This window comes from Plecotus auritus, assembly GCF_963455305.1.
Source record: "Plecotus auritus genome assembly, chromosome: 1".
Classification (NCBI taxonomy): Eukaryota; Metazoa; Chordata; class Mammalia; order Chiroptera; family Vespertilionidae; genus Plecotus; species Plecotus auritus.
The window spans coordinates 9,825,755-9,851,249 of NC_137770.1; the positions used below are offsets into that span (position 1 = coordinate 9,825,755).

The following is a 25,495-nucleotide window of genomic DNA, read 5'->3' on the forward strand; positions in this document are numbered from 1 at the left end:
AGCCGGACGGTGAGCCGGCACACAGCCCAGGAGCCCACCGTGAACTATGGACACGCTTCATTCCGTTCCAGGAACGCGCTCCATGTGCAGAGAACTGTCGGGTCTCCACCGGCGGAGCCCCCAGTGGCCGGGGACAAAGCGACCATCGCCTCTGATGGCAGCGGGGGACCAGCACCCTTCGGGGCTGTCCCAGGCTCCATAACAAGCGGACAGGCTGGCCTTTGTCTCCCTGGGCACCTTCTGAAGATGCTGTTCCTGGCCAAGAAAACAAACAATTAAAGGAGGGGGTGTGTTATATTGAGGAAACTCTCGCTTAGCCTTTCTCTGTGCATCAGAAAATATAGCACCTTGCTTCTATTTCCTCGGCCAAGTGCTCGGTCCGGTGGGCGGAGCCCCGACGTCCAACAGGAACATGGTTTATAAGTTGGGGTGTGTCCTTTTTTTTTTTTTTTTTTTTTTAAAAAAAAAAGGTCTCACACATTTATTACTGAACCATCCTACTATTGCAGGGGGGAAAAATCAACAGAGCAAAATCACAAGTCCATTAATTTTCCAATTAAAATGCCCCAACTGTCCAGACAGTAGCATCTTTTCAGTCATTTAAAGGTGTAGGCAACCTGGATACAGCATAAATATGTGAGTCATCTCTCATGTGTGATTTCTCATAGGCCCAGTTTGGTTCTTCTCCAATGTCTCCTCTTCGAGTTGTACCTGATTTTATTACCAGTTTTCATCCGAATCCATTGGGGAATGGGCCGATTCTGCTTTTGTTTCTTGGCCAGGAACCTCTTGATCCTGAAAGTGTTGTGGGAAGACATGGTGAAGGAGAAGCGAACGCACGCACCTTGATGGCCGGGGTGTGTCCTTCTTGCTGACTGAGGGCCAACAAGGGGCAGAGGTGCCTCCAAACCCCAGTGCTTTTTTGTCCATAAAATGCCTCATGCACCCTAACCCGTTTGGCTCAGTGGATAGAGCATCGGCCTGCGGACCGAAGGGTCCCGGGTTCGATTCCGGTCAAGGGCATGTGCCTTAGTTGCAGGCTCCTCCCTGGCCCAGGCCCTGGTTCTGTCTCTCACTCTCCCTTCCACTCTCTCTAAACATCAATGGGAAAATATCCTCGGGTGAGGATTAACAACAACAAAAAAAAGGTGCAAACTGTGAAATGCCTCAGGTACAGAGGATGCCTCTCTCCTTGTCCCACACCGTCTCTGTGGGCTCCTGTTTTGAACTTTTGGTGTGAGCGCTTCATCAAGGCCAAGTTCAGGTCGACAGATATCCCTGGGAAGAAACGGAAAAGGGTGAAGCAGAGCTGGGGGAACTTGGCCTCTCACACCTGCTGTTCTGTAAACAGATGGTCTCTGAGCACCTGACTGTCCCCTCCCCGCCCGTCCACATGGCTACACTCAAACAAGGCAGTTGGGACGGGCAAGGCGATCGATCTGTCAGAGACCCGTTTCGATGTCATTTGGGGGGAAAGGTGCCTCCTGGTCCCTGAAGCCTGGTGGCGAGGGCCAGGTGTGGGCCACTCCGCCTCCCCTCCCAGACAGCCCCATCCTCCCCATTCCAGCAGCGATGGCCCGTCTTTCACGGAGCAGCAGTCTCTGGGGTCACTAGCCCCGCCCCAACACACAGGAACCTTGGCAATGACTTCGAGGTGTCTGCAGCAGAGAGCCCTCCTCCACCGTCCCCTTTGTCCAGGCGTCAGGCAGCGGGCAGGCTGTGTGGGGAAGAGTCAGAGGCACAGGAGAGCCATTTATCTCGCAGAGCGGGGTCCTGGTTCTGCGGGCACCTGAGTGGCGGAGGCTGTACTTTGCGGATCACGCCTGCGAAAGGCCGCAGTTGGCCTCTTGGCTTCCGCGGCTCCCGATGATTCAGCCGGGCCCTGCGGCGCCCCATGCCATCGCTGCCCTGCCTGCGCACACCCGAGGCCGCCACCCGCCAGCGTGCCCCCCACTGGGCGCTGTCCCCGCCAGGAGCCCTGGAACCAGAATGAGATGAGCCAATCACCCCACCGTGGGGAAACTGAGGCCAGGAGAGGGGAGGTTGCTTGGCACCAGCTCCCGGCCCAGCGCGCGTTCTCAGGGGTCGGTAGATGGCAGGATACCCCGCTGCCTTCAGAAGGGGCAATGGGTGGGGCCGGGGGGCTGTGGCTTCCCCTGCTGAGTGTTTGCGGGAAGACTTCTGGGACCCTCAGGCTACAGAGAGGAAAGGGTCTGCTGAAGGCACCCAACCACACATATGTAGGATGCGTGAACGGTAATAATAGCCGCAACAGTAGCCAGCTCGTCATGGGTGCTGGACGCTGCAGCAACCCGGGTCATTCTTCACTCCTCGCAGTCTCTCCTGTCCCACAGCCACGCCATCAGCCGCTCTTGTTGGCGCTACGTGTCTCTAGAGCAGCGCCGTCCAGAAGAACTTGCACGCGGGCGGACACGATCTCGTCTGTGCTCTCGGGCGTGGCTATGGAACACGTGATGTGTGGCCAGTGGGATCCAGGAACTGACTTCTTTTCCATTTAATTTTAATTCATTTAAACTCAAACAGCCGCCAGGGCTAGCAGCTACCATGGCGGACCACAGTTTTAGACTCTATCTAGGATTCAGCTACCTTTCCCTAACTCCTAGAGAGCCACCCTGTCCCAGCCACGGGCACCTCCCCCGTGGACCACCGCACTGCTCCTTCCGGCCTCCTTGCTGCTGCCGTTGTCCCCGCAGTCTTTTCTGCAGTAGGTCTGCTAAAAACCCCGCAGGGGGGCCACCCCTCCAGGCCTTCCTGTGTTCTGCAGGGCCTCGTGTGATCCCGCCCTGCTGTTCCTCTGATCTGCACACTTGTCCCTGAACTTGTTCTGTCCCACGGTCCTCACCACCTGACTCTTCCTCTACACGCAATTGTGCTCCTGCCTTGGGACCTTTGCACGGGCGGATCCGTCTGTCCTAAGGCTCTTTCCTGAGATAATCACATGGCTCACTGTCTCCCCTCCTTCAGGCCTCTCCTCAAACGCCACGTGCCCAGCAGGGCCTGTCCTGACAACACGCCCGGGATACAGGTTAGTGATGCCCAGCCCGCCCACCCCCTTTCCATCGATGTGTTTCTCTTCAAAGCATTTACCACCGCCTGGCATTTTCATGCTTTTTGGTTTATGGTTTATTTTCTACCTCCCCGACTAGAATGCGAATTCCACGAGGGTAGGTTTTTCCCTTCTGTTTTGTTCACGGATGTGTCCCATGCTTGTGGGACAGCATTTGGCACACAGTAGGTGCTCAGTAAATATTTGGGGACACCACGTAGAGAACAGCCCACCCTTCGTGTTGCCTCAGAGGAAGGTATCCTTACCCCCAGTTATAGGTGAGAAGACTGAGGCGGGGCTTAGCTTTAAACCCACTGCGTCCACCTGGGAAACCCATGTGTACAGCCACCACGTCCCAGCCATGGGAAGGCGAGGCACCAGCCCTGGAGCCTTGGTTTCCTTGACTGGGGGTCTATGGGGCTCCAAGGCTCCAGGCCCAAAGTGGACTGACCGCAGCCCATATTGGGGGGGGGGAGGGGGCAGCTGCCAGCTGGCGTGGGACAAGCATGCCCTCTGCCTGGCACATGCCCCATTGGGAGACGAGAGGAGGGGGTGGAGGTGCGGCCAGCAGCAGGACTCAAAATGGAGGCTGGGGTTTCCCGGGGCCTCTTGTGAGTGAGGCACCTTAAGCTTCCTCATCCCCAGCTGCCCGCCCTGGCCACTTCCATCTCCTCGTGCTGCCCAGGGTGAGGAGCAGCACCGGGGACCGAGGCTGCAGGAGCCCCCTTGCCGGGCTCCGGAGAATTCCCAGGACCCCTGGGCCAGAGCGGCCTGTGGATGGAGGAGACGTCCAGGCCCAGCAGGGTGTGTGGCCTGCTGGGTTTGGAGACCTACTGGCCGCTCTCAAACTCTCCTGTGCTAACTGGATCTGCCCTCCCCAGGCTGGCCCCACACACCACCCCTCAGGCCCACCTCCCTGAGCCTGATGGGAGGCAGGGCACACCTGTTCTCACCTGTTTCCTCAAACCTGAACCGTGTCCTGGGCATACACCTCTGCCTGCTGGGCCTTAGTCTCAGGCCCTGCCCTGCTCTGACCAGCCTCCCCCTACTGGTATATAAAAGAGCAGTTGGTTTTTGTATATTAACCTTGAAATAAATGCTGATTCGTTCTAGTAGGTGTTCTGTTGTTGTTGTTGTTTGTCAGTTCTTTCGGATCCTTTCCATGGACAGTCATTTCATTTGTGAAAAAGACCATTATTTCTTCCTTCCCAATCAGTATACCTTTTAGTTCACTTTCTTGTCTTACTGCATTAGCTAGAATTTCCAGATTGATATTGAAAAAAGGGTGGTGAGAAGGGACCTGTGTACCTTGTCTTGTATCTTATTGGGGAAGCTTATAGTTTCTCACCATTGAGTATGACGTTAGCAGGAGGTTTATTTTTTGTAGGTCTTTAGCAAGTTGAGAAAGTTTCCTTCTATTTCTAATTTACTGAGAGTTTTTATCATGAGTGGATTTTGGATTTTGCCAAATACCTTTTCTGCATCTATTGCTATGATCATGATTATGTAAGGCCCGTTGATGTGATGAATTGCATTAATTGACTTTCATATGTTGAACACTCTTTGCATACCTGGAATAAATCCCACTTGGTTGTGGTTTATCATTCTTCTTATCCATTGTTGGATTTGATTTGCTATAATGTTGTTGAAGATTTTTGCATCTATGTTCATGTGAGATATTGGCCTGTGGTTTTCTTTTCTTGTAACGTCTTGGTCAGGCTTTGGTATTAGGGTGATGCCGGCCTCATAAGATGAGTTAGAAAGTATTCCCTGAAAGAGATTTTAGAGACTTGGTATAATTTCTTCCTTAAATGTTCGGTAGAATTCATCAGTGAATCCATCTGGATGTGGCGCTTTCTTTTTTGGAAGGTTAGTAACTATTGATTTAATTTCTTTAATAGATACGGGCCTTTTAAGATTGTCTATTTCTTCTTTTGTGAGTTTTGGCAGACTGTGTGTTTCAAGGAGTTGGTCCGTTTCCTATAGGATATCAAACTGGTGGGAATAGAGTTGTTCATAGCATTCCTTTATTATCCTCTTAGTGTCCAAAGGAACTGTAGTGATGTCCCCACTTTCCTTCTAATATTATAATTTGAGTGCTCTCTTTTTCCTTAGACTGCTAGAGGCTTATTGGTTTGATTAATGCAGTGGTTCTCAACCTTTCTAATGCTGCGACCCTTTAATACAGTTCCTCATGTTGTGGTGACCCCCAACCATGAAATTATTTTCATTGCTACTTCATAACTGTAATTTTACTACTGTTAATGAATCATAATGTAAATATCTGTGTTTTCTGATGGTTAGGCTCTACAGCAGCAGTTCTCAACCTGTGTGTTACAACCCACAGGTTGAGAACCACTAGCAGGGTCGCCTAAAACCATCGGAAAACACAGATATTTACATGACGATTCATAACAGTAGCAAAATTACAGCTTTTGCTTTTGTTGACTTTCTCTATGGATTTCCTGTTTTCAATTCCTTGATTTCTGCTATAGTTCTTATTATTTCTTTTCTTCTGCTTACTTTAGATTTCATTTGATCTTCTTTTGCTAGTTTTCTAAGGTGAAAGTTTAGACAATTTAGTTTTTTATTATTTTTTAATAGAATTTATTGGGGTGACACTGGTTAACAAAATTATACAGATTTCAGTTCTGTATTGCGTGTTTACCACCCCAACTCAAGCCTTCATCCAGCACCACTTATCAGTAGGTAATTGATTTTAGATCTTCCTTCTCTAATATGTGCACTGGATGCTATACATTTCCCTCTTAGTACTGCTTTTGCTGTATTCCACAAATGTTGATAAGTTTATGTATTCGTTCTCACTTACTTAGTGCAAAATATTTTAAAATTTCTCTTTTGACCCATGTGTTATTTAGAAGTGTGTTGTTTAGCCCTAGCTGGTTTGGTTCAGTGGATAGAGCGTCCGCCTGTGGACTGACGGGTCCCGGGTTTGATTCCAGCCAAGGGCACATGCCCAGGTTGCGGTGCTCAATCCCCAGTGTGGGGCATGAAGGAGGCAGCCTATCAATGATTCTCTCTCATTATTGATGTTTCTATCTCTCTCTCCCTCTCCCTTCCTCTCTGAAATCAATAAAAAATATATTAAAAAAAAAAAGAAGTGAATTGTTTAAGTCTCCAAGTGTTTTGGGATCCCCCAGTATTCTTTTTTTAAAAATTGATTATGGTTTGAGAGCAGACATTACATGATTTCTATTCTTTAAAATGTCTTAAGGTATGTCTTATGCCCAGAATGTGGGTCTATCTTGGTGAGTGTTCCATGTGAGTTTGAGAATAATGTGTAATCCGCTGTTGTTGGATTAAGTAGTCTACAAGATGGCAGTTTTATCCAGGTGATTGACCTATGTCCTTACTGATTTGCTGCCTTCTGGATCTGTCCATTTCCGATAGAGGGGTGTTGAAGGCTTCAGCTCTGACAGTGGGTGAACCTATTTCTCTTTAAAGTTCCATCAGTTTTGCCTCTGTGGTTAGGCGCACACACATGAGGGATTGTTTTGTCTTCTCGGAGGATTGACTCCTCTTCTGTTGTGAAATGCCCTTTTTTATCCTGATAACATCCTTTCCTTTGAAATCCGCGTTGTCGGGAATTAACAGCTCCTCCTGCTTTTTTTGTTTTGTTAGTACAGTGGTCGGCAAACTGCGGCTCGCGAGCCACATGCAGCTCTTTGGCCCCTTGAGTGTGGCTCTTCCACAAAATACTACGGCCTGGGCGAGTCTATTTTGAAGAAGTGGCGTTAGAAGAATAAGTTTTAAAAATTTGGCTCTCAAAAGAAATTTCAGTCGTTGTCCTGTTGCTATTTTGCTCTGTTGACTAATGCTTTGCCGACCACTGGGTTGGTATATTTTTCTCCATCCACTTACTGTTGTGCCACTACATGTAAAGTGGTTTCTTTCTGACAACATATAGTTGGCCCTGGTGTTTTGATCCACTCTACCAATCTCTGTCTTTTAATTGGTGGATTTAGACTAGTGACATCCAAAGTGATTATTTTTTAAAAATATATTTTTATTGATTTCAGAAAGGAAGGGAGAGGAAGAGAGAGTTGGAAACATCAATGATGAGAGTGGATCAACCATCAGCTGCCTCCTGCACTGATTGAGCCCACAACCTTGGCATGTGCCCTGACCGGGAATCGAACCATGACCTCCTGGTTCATAAGTTGATGCTCAACTATGCCAGCTGGGTTCAAAGTGATTATTAATATTAGTTGGATTAATATTGACCACGTTTGTTACTGTTTCATACTTGTTGCTATTGTTCTTAGTTTCTATTTTTGTCTTCCACTCTTTTTCTGTCTTTTGTGGGATTCTTTAAATTAGGAACAACTGTTAGGTACTTGATATTTGGTAATTTATTCAGTAAAGTAACTATTCTCTTCTCCCCCAGCTTTATTCCGATAAAATTAGCAAATAAAATTATATAAATTTAAGGCATACAATATGATGATTTGATATATTGTGAAATGATTACCACCATAGAGTTAGTTAACACATCCACCACCTCCCACAGTTACCTGTGTGTGTGGTGAGAACTTTTAAGATCTACTATCGCAGCAACTTGCAAATATACAATACAGTATTGTTGACTACAGTCACCATGTTGTACAATTGGATCGTCAGAACGTATTCATCTTATACCTGAAAGTATATACCCTTTGACAAACATCCCCCCATTTCCTTCACACCACAGCCCCTGACCATTACAGTTTAACTCTGCTTCTATGGATTTGAGCTTTTTAAGAATCTACATATAAGTGAGATCATATAGTATATGTCTTTCCCTGTCTGACTTATTTCACTCAGCATAATGCCCTCAAGGTCCATCCATGTTGTTGCATATATTGTCTTTTGTGGTTTTAATTGAGCATTTTATATAATTCAATTTTTTCCTCCTTTTTAGCTTATCAGCTGTATTTATTTTTTAGTGGTTGCCCTACAGTTTGCAATATACATTTATAGTAATCCAAGTCTGCTTTCAAATAACATTATACCACTTCATAGGTAGTGCAAGTGCCTCATAATAACAAAATAATAACAAAATGATCCTAATTCCTCCCTCTGATCCTTTGCGTTATTGCTGTCATTCATTTTGCTTATATATAAGTGGACATACACATATATAACACACACACATAACATATATACATTAGCATACATGAATAAATAGATTGTAGGTATTATTATTTTGAATTAATTATTATCTATAATTAAGAATAGATCAATTAAGAATAAGAAAAACAAAAGGTTTTATTTTACCTTCACCTGTTCTTTCTCCTATGTTCTTTCTTACTTTAGGTTGCCCTATGTTTCTGACCTATATTATTTTCCTTCTCCCTAAAGACTTTCTTTTAACATTTCTTTTTTTTTAATAAATCTTTATTGTTCAGATTATTACAGTTGTTCCTCTTTTTTCCCCCCATAGCTCTCTTCCACCCGGTTCCCACCCCACCCTCTGCCCTTACCACCCCCCTCACTGTCCTCATCCATAGGTGTACGATTTTTGTCCAGTCTCTTCCTGCACCTCCCACACCCCTTTCCCCCTGAGAATTGTCAGTCCACTCCCTTTCTATGCCCCTGATTCTATTATATTCACCAGTTTATTCTGTTCCTCAGATTTTTTATTCACTTGATTTTTATATTCACTTGTTGATAGATATGTATTTGTTGTTCATAATTTTTATCTTTACCTTTTCTTCTTCTTCCTCTTCTTAAAGAATACCCTTCAGCATTTCATATAATACTGGTTTGGTGTTGATGAACTCCTTTAGCTTTTTCTTATCTGTGAAGCTCTTTATCTGACCTTCAATTCTGAATGATAGCTTTGCTGGGTAGAATATGTGTGCTAGGTGTCCTATAGAGTCTCAGTGTCCCGCAGTAATTGCTGCAAGCACCTCTGAGAGAAAGCCGCCCTCATATTCCGGCCCGATGCCAGACAGTCCAGTCCCCACCCCACCCCCTGCCATGAGTCTGGGTCCCCAGAGTCTCACCTGGAACTGGAGTTCAGAGCAGTCTGGAGCTTGTGTCTCCCTCCCGAATGAAAAAGACAACCGCGTCCTCAATTGCCAGCCCTTTCTGCGCTCGTGTGCCTCCGTACCTCTGCACCTCCTCTGAGTCTCAGTGTGCTTTTCTCTTCCCTCCTAGTTGTAGAATTTCCACTCAGCCAGCCTTCCTGTGGTTCTGGATGATGTCGGTTTTGTCTTTTAGTTGTAGTTTTGAAGTGGTTGTGCGAGGCAGCAAGTTCAGGTGTTTACCTATGCCGCCATCTTGGTTTCTCCTCTTTTAACATTTCTTGAAGTCAGGTCTACTGGCAACAAATTCCATCAATTTTTGTTTGTCTGAGAAAGTCTTTATTTCTCCTTCACCTTTGAAGGATACATTCACAGGGTACAGAATTTTAGATTTATGGGGGTTTTCTCTCAGCACTTTGACATCTCACCCCACTCTTTTCTTATTTGCATGGCTTCTGAGAAGTTGGATGTAATTCTTATCTTTGCAATTCTAAAGATAATGTGCTTTTTCCCCCCTGGCTTCTTCCACAGTGTTTTCTTTATCTTTTTTTAAAATCTTTATTGTTGAGAGTATTACAGATGTCCCTCCCTTTTTCCCCCACTGCCCCCACCACCTGGTTCCTGCCCCTCCCCAGGCCTTTGCCACCCTATTGTCTGTGTCCATAGATAATGCATATATGCATATAAGATCTTTGTTTAACCTCTTCCCACCCCACGCCCCTTCCCTCTGAGAATTGTCAGTCTGTTCCATTTCCATGCCTCTGATTCTATTTTATTCACCAGTTTATTCTGTTCATTAAATTTCTTATTTGTTTATTTTGATTTTTAGATTCACTTGTTGATAGGTATGTATTTGTGCCATTTTGTTGTTCAGATTTTTTAAATCTTTTTCTTCTTCTTCATCTTCTTAAAGAATACCCTTCAACATTTCATATAATATTGATTTGGTGGTGATGAACTCCTTTAGCTTTTTCTTGTCTGTGAAGCTCTTTATCTGACCTCCAATTCTAAATGATAGCTTTATTGGGTAGTGTAATCTTGGTTGTAGGTCCTTGCTATTAATTACTTTGAATATTTCTTGCCACTCCCTTCTGGCCTGCATAGTTTCTGTTGAGAAATCAGTTGATAGTCATATGGGCACTCCCTTGTAGGTAAATGACTGCTTTTCTCTTGCTGCTTTTAAGATTCTCTCTTTGTCTTTTGCTTTTGGCATTTTAATTATGATGTATCTTGGTGTGGTCCTCTTCAGATTCCTCTTGTTTGGGACTCTCTGTACTTCCTGGACTTGTAAGTCTATTTCTTTCACCAAGTAGAGGAAGTTTTCTGTCCTTATTTCTTCAAATAGGCTTTCAATATCTTGCTCTCTCTCTTCTTCTGGCACCCCCATAATGTGAATGTTGGTACGCTTGAAGTTGTCCCAGAGGCTTCTTACACTATCTTCATATTTTTGGACTCTTATTTCTTTTTGTTCTCCTGGTTGGGTGTTTCTTTGCTTCCTCATATTTCAAATCATTGATTTGATTCTCAGAATCCTTGGTTCTACTGTCGAATTGCTGTATATTATTCTTTATTTCAGTCAGTGTACGCTTAATTTCTGACTGGTCCTTTTCCTTTTTTTTTTTTTTTTTGGACATTCTCACTAAGATCCTTCAAAGTCTGACTAAGTCCTTTGGAGGTTTCTAGAAGATTCTTGAGTAACCTTATAACTCTGATTTTGAACTCTATATCCAGTATTTTGCTTTCTTCCATTTCTTTCATTTGTGACATGTTTCTTTGTCTCTGCATTTTGGCTGCTTCCCTGTGTTTATTTCTATATATTGGGTAGAGCTGCTATGTCTCCTTGAGTTGCTAGAGTGGCCTTGTGTCCTATAGGGCCCAGTGGCTCAGCCTCCCCAGTCACCTGAGGTGGACACTCTAGGTGCACCCCTTTGTGGGCTGTGAGCACAGTCTTGCTGTAGTTGAGACTTGATTGCTGTTGGTGTCACTGGGAGGAATTGACCTCCAGGCCAACTGGCTATGAGGACCAACTGGGACTCCAGTGGGAGAGCTGCTGTGATGGAGACACCCTTATGGGCAGGACTTGCTGCAGTGGGGCTTTGGTGTTCACTGAGTCTGACCCTTGAGTGTGATGCTTATGGATGCGGAGAGTTGTAATCTGATATGGTCAGCCCACTGCCAGGGGGCACCTAGCAGGAGCTACAGAGAGATCTGCTGATTCCTCCTCTTTGTATGGGGTTTGGAAGTGCCAAGACGAGGCCCAGCTGTGAAGCAAGGCAGGCTGGTGCTGGTGTCAGGTCTTGGGCCTTTTATTGATAGGTTTGGGGTTCCCAGACCCAGCTGCAGCTTGTTTGACAGATTTTAGCCTGATCAAGGACAGGCCATTCATATGCAAAATCTGCCAGATACAGGTTTGGTGGGGTTGCAAATTGGATGAGGCAGGGTCTCAGGGAATCACAAGGGTGGAGCAAACAGAAATGGCTGCCAGTCAGCCCTACAACCAAGAAGGTTCCAGCATAGGAACAATGACCACTGCATGTACCTTCATCAGGGAGAAAGCTGTCCCCGAGTTCCTGCCCCAATGCCAGACAATCCAGTTCCTCCTCATATGTGTCTGTGTCCCCCAGATCCTCGCCCTGGCACTGGAGTTCAGAGGATGCAGGACCTTGTACATTCAGTTCATGGTGCTGGCCTTTTAAGAGGAACAACTGGGTCTCCAGCAGCCTCTGTGTCACTGAGCCCCAATCCACACTGGTTTTTACAGCCTGTAGTTCTTACTGCCCATAGGAACTTCTTTTTCCAGCTCTGCAACCTGGGCTGGGCTTCAGGTGTGGGGCTGGGACCCCTTGGTCCTCACCAGCAGCCTCTGCAGAGACAATCTCCCTCCTGATTAAAAAAAAGTGGCCCATGTGGGTTCCAGATCAGCCCGTTTTACGCCTCCGCACCTCCTACCAGTCTCAGTGTGCTTTCTTCTTTATTTCTATAATTGGAGGACTTCCATTCAGCCAACTTTGGATAATGGTTGTTCTGTATTTTAGTTGTAATGTTGATGTGGTTGTGGTAGGTGGCAAGTACAGGCGTTTACCTATGCCACCATCTTGGTTCCTCCCCATTTACCCCTTCTAGCCCAGCCATGTCCCGAACCCACCCTATTGTCTGTGTCCATGGGTTATGTATATATGCATACAAGTTCTTTGGTTGATCACCTCCCACCTACCCACCCTCCCCTGCCTTCCCTCTGAGATTCCACAGTCTGTTCTATGCTTCTGTGTCTCTGGATCTATTTTGTTCAACCATTTATTTTGTTCATTAGATTCCACATATGAGTGAGATCATATACTTGTCTTTCTCTGGTGGCTTATTTCGCTTTGCATAATACTCTCCAGGTCTCTCCAAGATCCTTCTTTTTTTAATGCTGCATAGTATTCCATGGTATAAATGTACCACACCTTTTTTATTTTTTATCTTTTTTTATTTCAGAGAGGAGGGGAGAGGGAGAGGGAGGTAGAAACATCAGTGAGGAGAGAGAATCATTGATCGACTGCCTCCTGCACACCCCCCCACTGGGGATTGAGCCTGCAACCCTGGCATGTGCCCTGACTGGGATTCGAACTGGGACCTTCTGGTTCATAGATCGAGGCTCAAGCACTGAACCATGCCAACCGGGCTGTACCACAGCTTTTTTATCCACTCATCTACTGAGGGGCACTTTGACTGTTTCCAAATCTTAGCTATTGTAAATTGTGCTGCTATGAAAATAGGGGTGCATACATTCTTTCTGATTGGCATTTTGGATCTCTTAGGATATATTCCTAAAAGTGGGATCACTGGGTCAAATGGCAGCAGCATATTTAACTTTTTGAGGAGCCTCCATACTGTTTTCCATAATGGCTGCACTAGTCTGCCTTCCCACCAGCAGTGCACTAGGTTTCCCTTTTCTTCACATCCTTGCTAGCACTTGTCATTTGTTGATTTGTTGGTGGTAGCCATTCTGACAGGTGTGAGGTGATACCTCATTGTCATGGTAATTTGCATCTCTCTGAAGATAAGTGACTTTGAGCATTTTTTCATATGACTCTTGACCATCTTTATGTCCACTTTGGAGAAGTATCTATATAAGTCCTTTGCCCATTTTTAAGTTGGATTGTTTGTCTTCCTTTTAAGTTGCATGAGTTCCTTATATATTTTGGATATTAACCCTTCATCAGATGTATCATTGCCAAATATGTCCTCCCATAGAGTGAGCACCCTTTTTGTTTTGATGATGGTTTTTTGTTTGTTTGTTTTTGCTGTGCAGAAGCCTTTTATTTTGATGTAGTCCCATTTGTTTATTTTCTCCTTAGTTTCCTTTGCCCTAGGAAATGTATCTGTAAACATATTGCTCTGAGAGATGTCTGAGGTTTTCCTGCCTATGGTTTCTTCTAGGATTTTTATGGCTTCATGAGTTACATTTAAGTCTTTTATCCATTTTGAGTTTATTCTTGTATAGGGTGTAAGTTGGTGGCCTAGTTTCATTTTTTTTTTGCATGTATCTGTCCAATTTTCCTAACACCATTTATTGAATAGACCAGCTTGACTCCATTGTATGTTCTTGCCTCCTTTGTCAAATATTAAATGAGTATAACAGCTTGGGTCAATTTATGGGTTCCATTGATCTATATACCTGTTCTTGTGCCAGTACCAGGCTGTTTTGATTATGGTGGCTTTGTAGTATAACTTGAAATCTGGTATTGTGATTCCTCCAACTTTGTTCTTCTTTCTCAAGATTGCTGCAGATATTCGGGGTCTTTTTGGTTTCATATAAATTTTTGGAGTATTTGTTCTAGATCTGTGCAATATGCTATTGGTATTTTAATGGGGATTGCATTGAATATGTAGATTGCTTTGGGTAATATGGACATTTTGATGATGTTAATTCTACCAATCATGAACACGGTATATTCTTCTACTTGTTGATATCTTCCTCTATCTCTTTTTTCAACGTTCTGTAGTTTTCCGAGCACAAGTCTTTTACCTCCATGGTTAAGTTTATTCCTAAGTATCCTACTTTTTTAGTTGCAATAGTAAATGGGATTATTTAGTTTCTCTTTCTAATAATTCATTATTGGCGTATAAAAAAGCCATCAATTTTTGGGTGTTGATTTTGTATCCTGCTACATTGCCAAATTCATTAATTACACCTAGTAGTTTTTTGGTGGAGTCTTTAGGGTTTTCTATACACAATATCATGTCATCTGCGAATAATGAGAGTTTTACTTCCTCCTTTCTGACTTGGATTCCTTTTATTTTTTCTTCTTGTCTGATTGCTGTGACTAGGACTTCCAATACTGTGTTGAGTAAGAGCGGTGAAAGTGGACATCCCTGTCTTGTTCCTATTCTTAGGGGAAATGCTTATTTTTTTTTTTGCCCATTGAATATGATGTTCACTGTAGGTTTGTCATTTATGGCCTTTATCATGTTGAGACATGCTCCCTCTTTTCCACTTTGCCAAGAGTTGTTATCAAAAACTAGAGGCCCAGTGCATGAAATTCGTGCATGGCGGGGGAGGGGTGTGTGTCCCTCAGCCCAGCCTGCACCCGCTCCAATCTGGGACATCCCTCTCACAATCCAAGACTCCTGGCTCCCAACCGCTCACCTGCCTGCCTGCCTGATTGCCCCTAACCGCTTCTGCCTGCCAGCCTGATCACCCCCTAACCACTCCCCTGCCAGCCTGATCAACGCCTAACTGTTCCCCTGCCAGCCTGGTCACCCCTAACTGTCCTCCCCTGCAGGCCTGGTCCCCCCCCAACTGTCCTCCCCTGCAGGCCTGGTCCCTCCCAACTGCCCTCCTCTGCCAGCCTGGTCACCCCTAACTGCCCTCCCCTGCAGGCTTGGTTGCCCCCAACTGCCCTCCCTTGCAGGCCTGGTCCCTCCCAACTGCCCTTTCCTGCTGGCCTGATCACCCACAACTGCCCTCCCCTGCTGGCCATCTTATGGTGGCCATCTTGTGTCCACCTGGGGGCAGCCATCTTTAACCACCTGGGGGCAGCCATCTTGTGTGTTGGAGTGATGGTCAATTTGCATATTATTCTTTTATTAGATAGGATGGGTGCTGGATTTTGTTGAATGCTTTTTCTGCGTCTATTGATATGATCATGTGGTTTTTGTCTTTCAATTTGTTTATGTGATCTATCACATTTATTGATTTGCAAATATTGTACGAGCCTTGCATCCCTGGAATAAATCCCACTTGGTCATGGTGTATGACCTTTTTAATATATTGTTGGATCTGATTTGCTAATATTTTGTTGAGGATTTTAGCATCTATGTTCATCAGGGACAATGACTTGTAATTCTCTTTCTTTGTAGTGTCTTTATCTGGTTTTGGAATTAGGATAATGCTGGCCTCATGAAAAGAGCTTGGAAGTGTCCCTTCCTCTTGGATTTTTTTTGGAATATTTTGAGGAGTATAGGTGTTAGTTCTTCTTTAAATGTTTGGTAAAACTCCCCTGTGAAGGCTATCCAGACCCAGGCTTTTGTTTGCTGGGAGTTTTTTATTTTTATTTTTTTATTATTACTGCTTTATTACTTCTACTTACTCTGGCCTATTCAGGTTTTCTGATTCTTCCTGATTGCATTTGGGGGTTGTACTTTTCTTGGAATTTATCCATTTCATCCACATCATCCAGCTTGTTGGCATATAGTTGTTCATAGTATTTTCTTACAATCCTTTGTATTTCTGTAGTGTCAGTTGTTACTTCTCTGCTTTTGTTTCTGATTTTATTTATTTGAGTCCTCTTTGTTTATTGATTAGTCTGGCTAATAGTTCATCAATCTTACTTATCTTTTCAAAGAACTAGCTCTTAGTTTCATTGATCTTTTGATATATATATATATATATATATATATATATATATATATATGTAAAATTTATTTCAGAGAGTAAGGGAAAGGAAGAGAGAGATAGAAACATTAATGATGAGAGAGAATCATTGATCGGCTGCCTCCTGCATGCCCCCTACTGGTTCAAACCCATAACCTGGGCATGTGCCCTTGACTGGTCGAACCCTGGACCCTTCAGTCTGCAGGCCAATGCTCTATTCACTGAGCCAAACCATCTAGGGCTCATTGATCTTTTGTATAGTTTCTTTTTTAGTCTCTATGTCATTTATCTCTGCTCTAATCTTTATTATTTCCTTCCTTCTACTTACTCTGGGCTTTTCTTGTTGGTCTCTTTCTAATTCTTTAAGATGTAGGATTAAATAGTTTATTATTAATCTTTCTTTCTTTCTTTCTTTCTTTCTTTCTTTCTTTCTTTCTTTCTTTCTTTCTTTTTTTTTTCCTTTGAGGTTTGCCTGTAGTGCTATGAACTTCCCTTTCAGGACTGCTTTTGCTGTGTCCCAGAGATTTTGGATTGTTGTATGTTCATTTTCATTTGTTTCCAGGAAGTTTTAGATTTCTTTCTTGATCTCATTGGTAACCCATTCATTGTTTAATAGCATGCTATTTAACCTCCACGTGTTTGAATGTTTTTGAGTGTTTTTACTGTAGTTGATTTCTAATTTCATTCCATTGTGATCTGAGAAGATGCTTGATATGATTTCAATCTTCTTGAATTTATAGAGACTTGATTTGTGTCCTAACATGTGGTCTATCTTTGTGAATGACTCATGTGCACTTGAGAAAAATATATATTCTGCAGCTTTGGAGGTAAATGTTCTATAAATGTCAATTAAATCCATCTGATCCAGTGTGTCCTTTACAGTCACTGTTTCCTTGTTAATTTTTTTGTCTGGAAGATCTATCCAGGGAGGTCAGCAGGGTGTTAAAATCCCCTGCTATGACTGTATTGTCATCAATCTCTCCCTTAAAGTCCTCTGGAAGTTTTTTTTAAAAAAATATATATACTAGAGGCCTGGTGCATGAAATTCATGCACGGGTAGGGTCCCTAGGCCTGGCCAGCAATCAGGGCCTATCGGGGCCTTCCTTCCCCTGGCTGCCAGCTGCTGGCCGGGGCCTTCCTTCATTCTGCGCCGCCCCCTGGTGGTCAGCACATGTTATAGCGAGCGGTCGAACCCCCAATCAGTTAAATTCCTGAGGGGACAATTTGCATATTAGCCTTTTATTATATAGGATTTAGGTGTTCCTATATTGGTTGCTCTTTATTGTTGATTTAGTGTAGCTTGAAAATGAAATGCCTAAGTGTGTGTTGTTTTATCCTCACCTGAGCACATATTTTTATTAATTTCTAGAGAGAGAGGAAGGGGGGGAGAGAGAGAGAGAGAGAAACATTTATCAGTTGCCTCCCATACACTCTCCAACTGGGGATGGAGCCTGAAACCTAGGTATATGCCCTGACCGGGAATCAAACCTGCAACCTTTTTGGTGTACGGGACGACACTTCAACCAACTGAGCCACCCAGTCGGGGTCTAAGTGTGTCTTTTCATATTTGTCCTGCTGGTTGTTCTTTGAGCTTCCTAGAGCTGTGGTCTGGTGTCTGACATTAAATGGGGGGAAATTTAGTCATTATTGTTTCACCTATTTTTTCTGCTCCGTTCTTCTTCTGGTGTTCTCATTAATGGATGCTCCACAGTTGCCATTGTCCTACAGTTCTTAGACACTGTTCCTTTCCCCCCTAGTTTGCCTTGGGGTTTGAGAATTCTCTTGCTTTCTCTCTTTCTCTCTCTCTCTCTATATATATATCCTCAAGCTCTAAGTTTCTCTCCTCAGCCGTGTCCAGTCTACTAAAAAGCCCATCAGAGGCCGTCTTCATCTGTTACGGTGTTTGATCTCCAGCATTTCTCTTTGGTCCTTCCTCAGGATTTCTGTCTCCCTGCTTACAATTCCCATCTGCTCTTGCATGCTGTCTATGCAGTCCATGAAAGCCTCAGCATATTGATCACAGCCGTTTTACATTCCTGGTCCGATAATGCCAACAACCCTGCCGTAGCTGAGTCTGGTTCTGATGTTTGCACTGTCTCTTCACACTGTGTTATTTGCCTTTTAGTATTCCTTGCAATTTTTTTCTCGGTCGCCGGGCATGATGTGCCAGGTGAAAAAGGAACTGCTGTCAATAGGCCGTCAGTGCTGTGGTGGGGCGGTGTCCCGAGGGGAGGGCTTCTATGGTCCCACGAGAAGGTCTCAGCCTTCCCGTGAGCCTGTGTCTCCGTGAACTTCACAATGTCTCTCAGTCCTCCCCACGTACGTGGGCAGGACGGCAAGAGTGGGCAGAAGGTGGATATCTCCCATTCCCCTGGCCGGTTAGGCTCTGACAAAATGCCAGGGGGCTGGGCACTGGTTAACTGGTTTCCCCTGAGGGCAGGACTTGCTGGGAAGAACAGAATGTATTTCAAGATGGTCCTTTTCCCTCCACCCCGGAAGCACTGGGCAGGGGCGGGGGGAATTTTACTCCAATATTCACTTGTCAGGAATAGACTGAGCTCCTGCAGGTGAACCCCACAGAGGCGTGAGGGCCCTCTGGGACCGCCTGCCGCCCCTGGGGCTGTAACTCTCAGACGCGCCCACTCCGAGCCACCAGCAGTTCGTCAGTTACCGTTCCGGTTTCCGGGCAGGTCTCCGCTCCTTAAAGTGTGGTTCTCTCTGTGCACCTGTCAGTGTTTCCAGTTTTGAGGGCGGCGGTGTGCACGGTGGCCTCACCTTTCTCACGGATGGAGGAGGAGTTATTGATTTTTCAGCTCCGTGTTTTTACTAGTCGTTAGAACTAAGTGGCAACTTCCAAGTGTCAGCTTGGAGATTTGAAGGCTGGGGTTCGCTTTTCAATAGCCCACCCGGCCTCTCGGTGGAGGATGGGGTGGCCAAGTGTTGGTGGGCCGAGTAGGGCGGGGCCATAGTCAGGGGTTTACCCGAGACATTTCCCCGTGTAGGCCTCACCCATGTGGCTCCATGGCACATACCCAGGCTCTGCCATGTTCCTGGAATTCTCTGGGGGCTCCAGGGACCTTCATTGCCACCCCCCTTCCCACCGGCTTCCAGCTCCCTCTTCCCACCAGGTGGGCAGGCCCCCGTTCTCAGTGGTCGCCACCCCAGCCAAAGCCAGAATCCTCAAGGGGAAGCCAAAGGGCAGAAGGGGCAGGTCAGAGAGGAAGCGGGAGGGAAAGGCATCAGGAGACGTTTCAGAAATGCTGGTCTCCTCAGGATGGCGTCAGCTCTGAAGGCAGAACCTGGGTGTGCCTGCCTGCGCCCAGGGCCTGGCAGCGCCAGCACAGTGCACCCCAGGGAGCACCTGCTGGTGCCCGGCAGCACCCGCCGCCCCAAGGGCACCGCCCGGACCTCGCCAACGTGCAGAGCGCAGACGGAAAGGTACCTCCCATCTCAGGCTCCAGCCTGGTCACCCTCCTTCCAGAGCAGTGGTCCCCAGCGTGGGGCACAGGCCCCCGGGGGGGCAGTTTAATTTTTAAGGGGCGCAATTTGGGAATGAGTTATGAACAGTGAATTTTTCTGCATTTCTTACGGTTCTAGGGGCCTCATATACAGTATATAAATACATATTGTGACATTTATGCATTACAGTTCTCTGTTAAATGTTCTGAAACTTTATTGGCTATTTTTTCATATCACTTCATTTTATTATTTTTTTTAAACAGTTTCTTAGTGATTTCTTCCTCAGTGCTTCAGCTGTCCTTTCGTTCTTTTATTTTTCTCTCTCATGGATGCCATGTTCCTTGGGAGCTTGTTTAGACCAAGTGAATGGCCTTTTAGGCTTCTCCCCATGAATAGTTCACTTTTTAAAATATATATATATTTTAATGGGTTTTTTTTACAGGGAGGAAGGGAGAGGGACAGAGAGTCAGAAACATCGATGAGAGAGAAACATCCATCAGCTGCCTCCTGCACACTCCCCACTGGGGATGTGCCCGCAACCAAGGTCCATGCCCTTGACCGGAATCGAACCTGGGACCCTTGAGTCTGCAGGCCGACGCTCTATCCACTGAGCCAAACCAGTCAGGGCGGAGTTCACTTTTTGAATAAGAAGAATTATATGTCACTGGGGCATCAGGATTTCAGAGATGCTTAGGTGAGCCGTGGCCAAAGAAAGGCTGGGAACTGCTGTACCGGAGGGTTCTGTCCCCGAGAGCCTGCAGGGGCTTCCCCGGGAAGATGCTGGGTGGACCTGCCCACTCCTGCGCCTTCTCTGGCGCTCAGCCCGGTGTCACCAGTGCTCGCGGACGACCGGGTTCTGTCCGTCCTTGTCTTTGCTCGCGGTGCCAGCAGGACTCTGGTCCCGCATAGGCACGCAGTCAACTTCTGTGATGAAAGGAATGACTGTCCCGTAAACAGGTGAAGTCAGAGCCTGGCTCACGCCGGACGGTGGGGAGGACCCCGAGGCGGACGACGTGCCGGGCCCTGGGGGCTCCCGTTCCCCACCCGCCGCCGTGATGACTCGGAAGCAGGTGGGCGCCTGCCTGGCTGAGGGCGCAGGCCAGCTTCGCCTCAGACTCTGAATTTCTAAGCGCGAAGCCACTGATGGGTGAGGAGGAGATGCGATGGAGCAGGCAGGAGAGAGCGGGGCGCGGAGGGCCTCCCGGAAGGGACCCGGCACGCTTGCAGGGGCCGGTGTCAGACCCGCGTGGCGTCGGTGTGGCGTCTGCAGCAGCAGCAGCGCCCGCAAGGCTGTGAACCACGCTTACTCGTGAGGATGAGTGCGGAACTGGGGCGGGGAGGCAGCATATGGAGCCTTTCTCCGGGAAGTGGGGGCCTGGAGCCTCGTCCATGGGTGTCTCTGGGGTACAGAGGGGAACGTGCAGCTGAGCCGACCACTCCGGGGAGAGGCAGCTGGCGTCGCTGGCTGGGCTGACCCGGCAGGACTCTGCTTGGCGTTGGGCGCCCGCGCTGAGCTGGGTGGCTCTGATGGCAGAGGAGCTGCAGGTGACGGTCCCAGGTGCGGGCAGTTGGGATCTGTTAGGGCAGGTGCTGGGACGGGAGGCCCCGGGGATGTGGGAGGGGCGTCGGCAGCACTGGCTGCTCCCCCACCTGAGCGTAGAGGGCTCCCACTCCCTGGTAGGGACCGGGTACGAGGAGCCCCTGGTCCCTCTGAGCAGTGGGGGGCAGGCCGACGCACCTGGAAGAAGGGCCTTGGGCAGCCCCTCTGACCGCCCTGCACCCGGAGGGGCTGCAGACATAGGGAGCGGTGTGGGCCGGGAGAGAGAGACACCGGAGGAGCTGGGCCAGGACACCTGCGTGACCTCAACGTCAGAAACCAGGTAGGTGTGGTCGTTCCCCTGAGGGCAGGGGGTTGAACCGTGTCCCCTCAAATGAAGTCCATCTAGACCAGGGGTGGGCAAACTTTTTGACTCGAGGGCCACCATGGGTTCTTAAACTGGACCGGAGGGCCGGGACAAAAGCATGGATGGAGTGTTTGTGTGAACTAATATAAATTCAAAGTAAAGGAGCGGAGGGGAGAGCAAGAGAACCGGATAGAACAGCCGGATCCGGCCCGCGGGCCGTAGTTTGCCCAAGGCTGATCTAGAACCTCAGAAGGTGCCCTTCACACACTGGACATGGGGTCACGGGAACAGGTCATGCAGATGTGATGAAGTGATGCCGAGGCAATCCTGGAACAGTGGCCCTAAGTCCAGCGGCTGGTGTCCCGAAGAGAAGGGGGCTCCCAGAGGCAGGGAAGGGATCGTCCCAGACCCGCAGAAGGAACGGCCCCAGGACGCCTGGATCCCGGCCTCCCGGCCTGCGCGGCTGTGAGAGATCAGCTTTCTGTTGTTTTAAGCCTCTCCGTTGTGGTCACCGGGGAGGGCAGCCACAGGACACTAACCAGACCCCAAGGCGCCTCCTTGTCCTGAGCCCCAGGCGGGCCAGGGCAGATACCCGCCTGCTCCCGGACCCCAAGCCAACTGAGATGAGAACAGTGTGCAAAACTAACCAACATTATCCTCCATTTTAGAAAATCAGAGCATAGCATTTCCAGGGCCCCCGAGATCAGGGTGAGGGGAGGCTGCCACAGGTGGGGGCCCCGTGTCAGGCTGCGGAGGGGAGGCGTGCCCGCCTGGCCCTCCCAGGCTGTGTCCCTGGGTCCCGGGTTGGCGTCATCTCTGACCTCGGGGGCAGCGCAGAGCCCCAACCCGTGTGCGAGTGGCACCGTGTCAGCCGCCCCACATTAATATTTGATGATGTTGAATCGCTTTCTTCTGAGACAGAGAAAAAGAGGCCACTCCACGTGGGTAATAAGATGCGCGGGGCTGTGCAGCGAGCTCTCGGCTGTCCAGGCCTGAGGAGGTCGACGCTGCCGTGAATAATTCATCCACCTGCAATGATTTCTCCAGCTCTGCTCCCTGGTGACCAAAGAGAGCTTGGCTCCCGTCCCTGGCAGTCCAGACAGGCTCTCGGTCACTCCTGGTCACGCCAACTTGAGCGTGAGGGGCACACGCTCCCCTTTGCCGGGTGATCTAGGTCTTGGGCCTCAGTTTCCCCAGCAGAGGAGCTGTATATGCTTTCCCTGGCCCTGGCCCCTGGCCCCCTAAGGGGGTGCAGAAAGGCCTGGCAGTATGGCATGAGAGCTGAAGTGTGAACCGCACATGTGCTGTGTGACCCTGAGCAAATTTCTTTACTCTCTGGGCCTTGGTCTTGTTCTGTGATGTGGAGTTAGGGGCAGTTCCTGCCTGGCCTCGCTCCCTGGGTTTTATTTCTGCTACTTTGATTAAACATCTCTGAGTATCTTCCCTGTACAGGGCACACAGATCAGCTGTCCTCAGTCTTTTCAACCTTAGCTGGGCCAGATGCTGTGGTCCTCCTGGAGTGGGCAGTATCCCAGTGGGGGCGGTGGAGAGGGCAGAGGACTGAACAGGGGACAGAGGTCTGCACTGTGAGCGGAGTGCGAGCCCCCGGGGAACCGTGCCTGGGAGGGTCTGAGAGGCTTTCCCCGAAGGCAACTCTGAAATCCTGGCTGCAGGAATAAAACAGGCACCAGGTGATAAGGATAATGACAACGATGATGATACAAGAAAGCGGTGCAACACCATGTTAAATAGAGAGGAAAACTGCCCTGCGCCCCTCCGTTCCTCCCTGCGCCCCCTCCGTTCCTCCCTGCGCCCCCTCCGTTCCTCCCTGCGCCCCTCCGCTCCTCCCTGCGCCCCTCAGTTCCTCCCTGCGCCCCTCCGTTCCTCCCTGCGCCCCTCAGTTCCTTCCTGTGCCCCCTCCGTTCCTCCCTGCGCCCCTCTGTTCCTCCCTGCGCCCCTCCGTTCCTCCCTGCGCCCCTCCATTCCTCCCTGTGCCCCCTCTATTCCTCCCTGTGCCCCCTCCGTTCCTCCGGAGGTAACCTTTTCATGCCTTTGATAAAAACCCTCCAGGGCACCTACTGACTTCAAATACCATCCAGCCAGCCCGCAGGGTCACACACCTCTGCCTCCTGCCTCTGCTCAGACCTCCCACCACTTCCTCCTCTTGTCTTGCACCACCTGGTCTTCTTTCTGTTGCACAAAAATGCCAAATCGATGCTCACCCCAGGGCCTTTGCAGTGGCCACTTCTGCACCTGGAGGGACCCTCTCCCTGCCCCCGTCTCTCCTGGAGCTTACTCAGTCTCAGAACAAGCATCCTCTCCTCGCAGAGGCATCCGCTGAACACCCCCAGCGGGCACCTCTCTCCCAGCCAAGGTCCTGGTCCTCGGAGCCTCCAAGTGTGAAATCAGCCTTTGAACTTGCCTCCCAGCACTTACTGCTCTGCTATGCCCTCGTGCATCTGCACCTGGGCCCGGGCCCCAAGGGTGTGAGCAGAGACCATGGCTCATTTTTTGGCTGCTCTCGGGGTACACAGCTGGCCTGCGGCAGCCTCTCAACAAGGACTAGTAAAACCAGTGTGAGTGACGAGACTCCAGTCAGAAGACAGAACTCACACAGTACTTTGAACAAGCAGCGTTTAATAGAAAGATTGATGATAACAGGCTTGCAGTAGGGAGAGGCTGGGTGGTAAGAAATGAAGAGAACTTTCAAGATATAAAGATAGGAGATGAGGGAGCAGCCACTACCCTAGGACAGTGGTCGGCAAAACTGCGGCTCGCGAGCCACATGCTGCTCTTTGGCCCCTTGAGTGTGGCTCTCCCACAAAATACCACGTGCGGGCGCGCACGTACAGTGCGATCGAAACTTCATGGCCCATGCGCTGAAGTCGGTTTTCAGCTCTCAAAAGAAATTTCAATCGTTGTACTGTTGATAGTTGGCTCTGTTGACTAATGAGTTTGCCGACCACTGGCCTAGGAGCATCCAAGGAAGGCTCCCTCACCCTGCCCCTGGCCCCGGGCCGAGGTCCAGACCTCCTCCGAGAGGGCACGGCTGGGGCTCAGTGGATGTGGCTACAGGCTGCAACAGCGGAACTTTCAGGGTGGTGGAGGAGGCTCTGATGGGGAGAGATCTTGCTGGAGGCCATCGGCTGCAAAACCACAGAGAGAGCCAGGGAAGCTGCTGGCCACGGGGTGCTGCTGACCACCGCTCTGCAGGAGCGGACGGAGAAGAAGCCACAGAGCAAGGAGCCTGGTGCTGGCGAGGCTGGCGTGCTGCTGGGGGCTGCCCAGCCCATGCACCAAACCAGGAAGGAAGCCCTTTCCTCCCGCACTGCCTCTCCAGCGCCCCTGCTGGCCAAGCTCGGCATGTGCCAGGAGGCACAGGAAAGGATGTCTGAAGGCCCGGCTCAGTGTTCCCGCAGCGGGCAATGCAGGGCACGTGTGCAGCTCAAGGACGATCAGTTGGTAACCGGCACCTTCCACGCTGCTGGGGCTCAGCTCCCAGCTGCACGCTTCAACTCCGATTTAATAGCAGCACAGCGTTATCTTTCCACCTCACAAGATCCAGCCATCCCTCGCACACGTGACAAAGCTCCTACCCTCTCCCTGGAAACCAGGGTACGTGTGGCGCCAGCGGTCCTTGCGGCCGGCGCTGACTATGGGAACTGCTCCTCAAACTCAGAGCAGCCCGCGGAGAATTTTCTTACCTGCAGGCTACGCTGTAAAGCGAACGTCCACCAACTTGTATATTAAAATAAAAAGGGGAAGGAGAGAGAAGGCGAAAACAGTTCGCATATATAAATAAGCACACAAACATCGCAAATGCAAACAGGCTGAGCTGCTGCGGAACACGGTCTGTCGTTCAGTCGGGGGCCATCACTGGCCTCCGTGGCCTCCTTGTTCAGCTCGCTGCCCGTGCCCTGCTTCCCGGCCCTCAGCCAGAACCTCCGCTGGTCTTTAACCAGTGGGGTGACCCCACCTTTCCTTCCTGAAGGCTCTGAGTCTTCAGTCACCCTTAAATTCTTTGGTTGGAATAGTTTTCCATCACCCATTAATATTGGGCATAAACAGGCCAAGGGGTGCCTTAGCCAACCCTCTGGACTCCAGCTATTTTCCCCCTGCAACCAGGATCCGTCACTCCAGCCCGTGGAGTCATTTTTTGCAGGTCCGTTCAGGGGTT

At 48.5% G+C, this 25,495-nt stretch overlaps 1 protein-coding gene across 1 annotated transcript; it reads right to left on the bottom strand.

Annotated features, from left to right (window-relative positions):
* Nucleotides 1-612: 612 nt before the first annotated feature.
* LOC308253792 (large ribosomal subunit protein eL39-like) lies at nucleotides 613-818 on the bottom strand (the record flags this gene model as incomplete). Its single annotated transcript, XM_080679542.1, has 1 exon — nucleotides 613-818. The coding sequence occupies one exon, from the start codon at nucleotides 816-818 to the stop codon at nucleotides 663-665; it is 156 nt and encodes a 51-aa protein (XP_080535668.1). The 3' UTR covers nucleotides 613-662.
* Nucleotides 819-25,495: the final 24,677 nt, after the last annotated feature.